The sequence below is a fragment of the Drosophila albomicans genome, unplaced genomic scaffold (genome assembly GCF_009650485.2).
Source record: "Drosophila albomicans strain 15112-1751.03 unplaced genomic scaffold, ASM965048v2 utg000352l_pilon, whole genome shotgun sequence".
Taxonomy (NCBI): domain Eukaryota; kingdom Metazoa; phylum Arthropoda; class Insecta; order Diptera; family Drosophilidae; genus Drosophila; species Drosophila albomicans.
In genome coordinates, this window is record NW_026263630.1 from 6,081 (window position 1) to 10,881 (window position 4,801).

A 4,801-nucleotide genomic window follows, 5' to 3' on the forward strand; every position below is an offset into this window, starting at 1 on the left:
CTGTGCACTTGTTGTGATTTGAGCCAACACCAACCTCGCAACATGTTGTATCGCACCAACTGTCGACACATGTTCGCCCTGAACCTGCGTCAGACCGTATCGGGTCCAACAAGAAGTTTGATTTGCTACTAAATGATCAAACCAAATTGTTGGCACAACGTTCGTGCGGCGGCTAATGCGTCGGCTCACTCACAATTTTCTCGATTGATGTTGAAACTAAATTACACTTTACACATACCTAAACAACTTTTGTTTCACTTATTTTGTTAATAGTTCACTGTTTGGCATTACAATTTGATATTTCCGAACTCACTGTCCAACATTTTTTTTTTTTAATTCATTATTATGTTATGTATACATTCTTCTTTTGCACAAAGTTTCTTTTCTTTCTTTCTTTTTTTTTTACACACATTTTGTTAACAACTATCTTACATTAGGAATATTATTGTAATCTTCATCCTCCGGGAGAAGTCCGTAAAGCGGCTGCGCCAGTTATGAGTCTTGAGTCCAAGTTATAATAAAATTATGAGATTAAGTTCCAAGATATGACAACCGTCTTGTTTGAATTGCTTGTTGAGAATAATTCTTTATTATAAAAAATGCTTAGGTTCTATGGTACATGGAATATGGAATGGAATCGAAATCTGCATTGTCGGCGGATTTCGAAAGGCAGCTGGCTTGATCGCTGCCGTTGGGCTATTTCGCTTAGTCGGCAAAATAGTCCAGACGTGGATCAGCATATCCAGCGGATGTCAACAATGTTGCAACAATGTTAACATACCGAGTGACCCATATGGGTCGCTCGTGGCGGTTTGTTGGGCGGAGGCGAGACAGAGGTAGGGGAAGAAGCAGTGGTGGTAACTCGGGCGGTTATCTTGATGTGGTAAATGTACTGCTAAGCCACGGCGCTAGCTTGAATGAGCACAATGTGGTTGGACGTACACCGCTGATGAAGGCCGCATGTGGCGGGCATGTGGAAGTAGCCAAGGTTAGTATCGAGTCATAGGCAGTATACAGAATGTATAAACTACTCTCACATTTTAATCTGCTGATTAATCTAATGTTTAATGTCTCTCTCATAGGTGCTTCTCGAGCGTGGAGCAAGCATCAACACCCGCTCCAATGAGCACAACGAGAGTGCATTGTCAGTGGCTAGTTACAAGGGTCATCCCGAATTGGTGTATATCCTACTGGAAGCTGGCGCTGATGATTTGAACTTCGCTCTTTCAGCGGCTTCAAAAGGTGGCCCAAGTGGCAGTAGTGGAGTTATTATTAGAATACGGAGCGGAAATCAATAGTTCCACCTTTCCACTGCCATCGCCGCTGGAATGTGCAATTTCCAATAGTCACCTTGACGTTACCACTTTGCCCATTGAGGCCGGCGGCAACATTAATGGGGCCATTTCAAATGGCAACACATATCTAATGATGGCAGCTGGCAAGGGGGACCAGAGAATGGTGGAATTGATATTGGGTTACGGTGCGGCTGTGGATGCAGAGATGGAAAATGGAGAAACGGCGCTCATGATTTCGTGTAAGAAAGGACACACCGTTGCGGCTAGTGTGCTCCTATCTTATGGCGCTAATGTGGAGCATATGACGGCGGACAAACGTACGCCTCTTATGGAGGCTAGTCGTGCCGGCCACTTCACGACCGCGAACTTACTTATCGAGAAGGGCGCACGCAAGTAGACGACCAGATCGTTGGTAAAATTTATTATTATATAGTATGTACTTACATATCTATTATATAAAGAGCTAGAGACTGAAAAAATATTGTTAAATACACAATATTATCTCTCTCTCTCTCTCTCTATCTATCTATCTCTCTCTCTCTTTCTCTCTCTATTTGCTATTGTAATTATGTTCAGGCAATTTTCAGTTCATGTTTATGATTTCCTCTTTTTTTTTTTTCCCCCCTCTTTGAAATTGAATTTAAAAATCATATGTCACCATCAAATTTGTTAAGGGAAGCTGGAAGAAGAAGAGCTCTCGTAATTTACCCGTTGAGGGTGCTTCAAAGAGATTAAATACAGGCATAAAGCCAAAACTGCAGCCACAAAAAAAAAACAAAACACACTTTTGCATATCAAAAGTGAGTTTTAGCAAATATTTCAATTATTAGTTTAGTGATTTTAATTACGGCACTTTTAACCTTAAATTTCAAAATATATATTTAAATAGCTTTTATGAACGCAGTTCCATTTAATTGCCGGCTATTAAATGAGCAATTTTTTAATCCCAACGAAATATGTTTTATTTAAAAAATGTAATAAACTTTGACAGCCAAATCTTTCAGTGACACTCACGCATACGCCAACGTCCGTGATGAGCGACTCAATCGCCATGCAGATGGCATCCGGGTCGTCAAACGCCGACAGAAACCACTTGAGAATTGCAGCAGGCAAATAAGTAAAATGTACTGTTTACGTTCTTAATTTATGTAAACATGAGAACAGAATATTGCATACTTTTAAGCTGATCATGCAAAGAACATAAAAAAAATAAAGAAAACTACAGTCGAGTATGCTCGACTGTGAGATACCCGCTACTCATTTTGAACAAAAGCAAAAAATATACCAACATAATATACTGTAAAAATATTTAAAATATGCCAAATTGTATATTTTGCACATCGATATAGTACCTTAATCTAAATATTTCACAGACGGCACAGTATACCACATTCTCAGCCATAGTAACTAATGCGTTTTTGCCCATACAAAAGTATTTCTTTAATAACTTCGGCAATTTTTAGCTGATCGCAATTTTCAGGAATCATTATACCCGCTACCCATAGGGTAGAAGGATATTATAACTTTGTGCCGGTAGGAAACGTAACAGGTAGAAGGAGGCATCTCCGACCCTATAAAGTTTGTATATTCTTGATCAGCGTCAACAGCCGAGACGATCTAGCCATGCCCGTCTGTCCGTCTGTCCACATGAAACACTGGATCTCAGAGACTATAAGAGATAGAGCTATAATTTTCTATATATTCTATATTCTATAATTTTTTCGACAGCATTTGTTATGTTTGCACACAGATCATGTTTGCTTCAAATTTTTGCCACGCCCACTTCCGCCCCCGAAAAATAAAAAAATCGAATAACAAGCGTAATAATAAAGCTAGAGTCGAATTTTGGGGTATACATTAAGAACTATAGTCTTTTTGATTCCTGAAAATTTAGTTTCTATCAAATAAAAATTGTCAAAGTTATTAAAGAAACAAGTAAGAAAGCTACAATCGCGTTTACTCGACTGTGAGATACCCGCTACCCATTTTAAACAAAAGAAATATATTTTGCGGTATTTTTCTCAAAAATATACCGGGTGTACTGCAAAAATACTAAAAATATACCAGATGGTATATTTGGTGTTGGCGCATTTGAGTAACATTAGTTAAGAGCATGAAATACCAAATGAAGTTGTTAGAATTAGGGCGAAGCGAGAGCGCAATAAAGCTTTCGTTTGTTGCTCTCTGAGTGAATTCGCCTCGCTTCGCCGCTCTAATTAAGTTATGCTTAATGTAACTTAGCATAGAATTATAAAGACAGTTGAAATCAAGAACTTATCAGCGCGTCATCACTCTTTTCGTTTCGTTTTCGTTGTACCAACAACAATTAGGCCTACTCTTTGTGTTCGCGAATAAAGCGGAATATTAATAATCATAAAAACTCTTGTGATTTTTCATGGGCGGCGCCCCGGGTGGACTCTAATTGTTGTTGAACGCGAGTGATCTAAAAGTTAAATCTCGTTTGGTACCTAAAACGACCAATTTCTGTACACGTTTTTCTTGACCATTTCGTCAAAAATTCGGCGCACATCGTTCCACAACCGCAGTATTCGCCTGATTTGGCTCCGTGTGACTTCCGGCGATCAAGACAAAATTTTGTTTGTTTTTTTTTTTTTTTTAAGTTAAATCAAATCAATTAAGTAGTTAAGTAGTTAAGTAGTTCAGAGTAAATTATTATTATTAAAACTAAGTCAATTCAGTTCAAATGTAAATGTAGCTAAGACAAAACTTTTGTTTGTTTCTTTGTCCTGAGTAGCCCAAATTAAGTTAAATCAAATCAACCAAATTACTAATTCAAATCAAATTTAAATGCAAACATAATACGAATTATAACAAAACTCTTTTTTTGTTTGTTTTGAGTAATCTAAATTAAGTTAAGTCAAATCAATTAAATTATTAATTCAAATCAATTTCAAATATAAATACGAACTAATACAGAACTCTTTGTTTCATTGTTTAAAGCAACCCAAATCAAGTTAAATCAAATCAATTAAATTATTATTTCAAATCAAATATAATACGAAACTAGTACAAAACTCTTTTTTGTTTGTTTCTTTGTTTTGAGTAACTCAAATTAAGATTAAATCAATTATGTTTGGTGACCAAGGTTTGAATTTCTGTCAGAGCATCCTTTTGTTTATTGGCCATCTGCCTTCGGGATGCTAATTTGTAAAAATGGCAACCGCGGTAGGTTGCCACGTGATTTCCTCCGCAATTCACACACAGGCCGTCTACATCTCGGGGCTTTGAGCATGCGTGTGAGGGGTGCTTACCAGCACATTTAAAGCATGTAAACTCCTTAGCCTGGCAATCCCTCATTACATGTTCAAAGCTTTGGCACTTGTGGCATTGGTAGGCTCTTCTTCTGGTGTTTGGGAGCTCAACTGTGACTTTGTACGGTCCAAGTGTTTTTATATTTAGTACGTTTTTGTTGTTGTTTTTTTTTTTTGGTTTACTAGGTCTGCTTTAAAGGCGTTTGTTGGTTGACCTGAGAAACCTCCCTTTAT

General features: G+C 37.7%; 1 protein-coding gene across 1 annotated transcript; it reads left to right on the plus strand.

Moving 5' to 3' along the window:
- Positions 1-793: 793 nt before the first annotated feature.
- LOC117577464 (ankyrin repeat domain-containing protein 17-like) lies at positions 794-1,692 on the plus strand. Its single transcript, XM_034262348.1, has 3 exons — positions 794-988; positions 1,083-1,178; positions 1,231-1,692. The coding sequence occupies exons 1-3, from the start codon at positions 794-796 to the stop codon at positions 1,690-1,692; spliced, it is 753 nt and encodes a 250-aa protein (XP_034118239.1).
- The last annotated feature ends 3,109 nt before the right edge of the window (positions 1,693-4,801 follow it).

Coding starts and splice junctions, on each gene's coding strand:
- LOC117577464 (XM_034262348.1), top strand. CDS start 794: ATGGGTCGCTCGTGGCGGTTTGTTGGGCGGAGGCGAGACAGAGGTAGG. Junction 989..1,082: donor GGCATGTGGAAGTAGCCAAG/GTTAGTATCGAG, acceptor TCTCTCTCATAG/GTGCTTCTCGAGCGTGGAGC. Junction 1,179..1,230: donor ACAAGGGTCATCCCGAATTG/GTGTATATCCTA, acceptor TCGCTCTTTCAG/CGGCTTCAAAAGGTGGCCCA.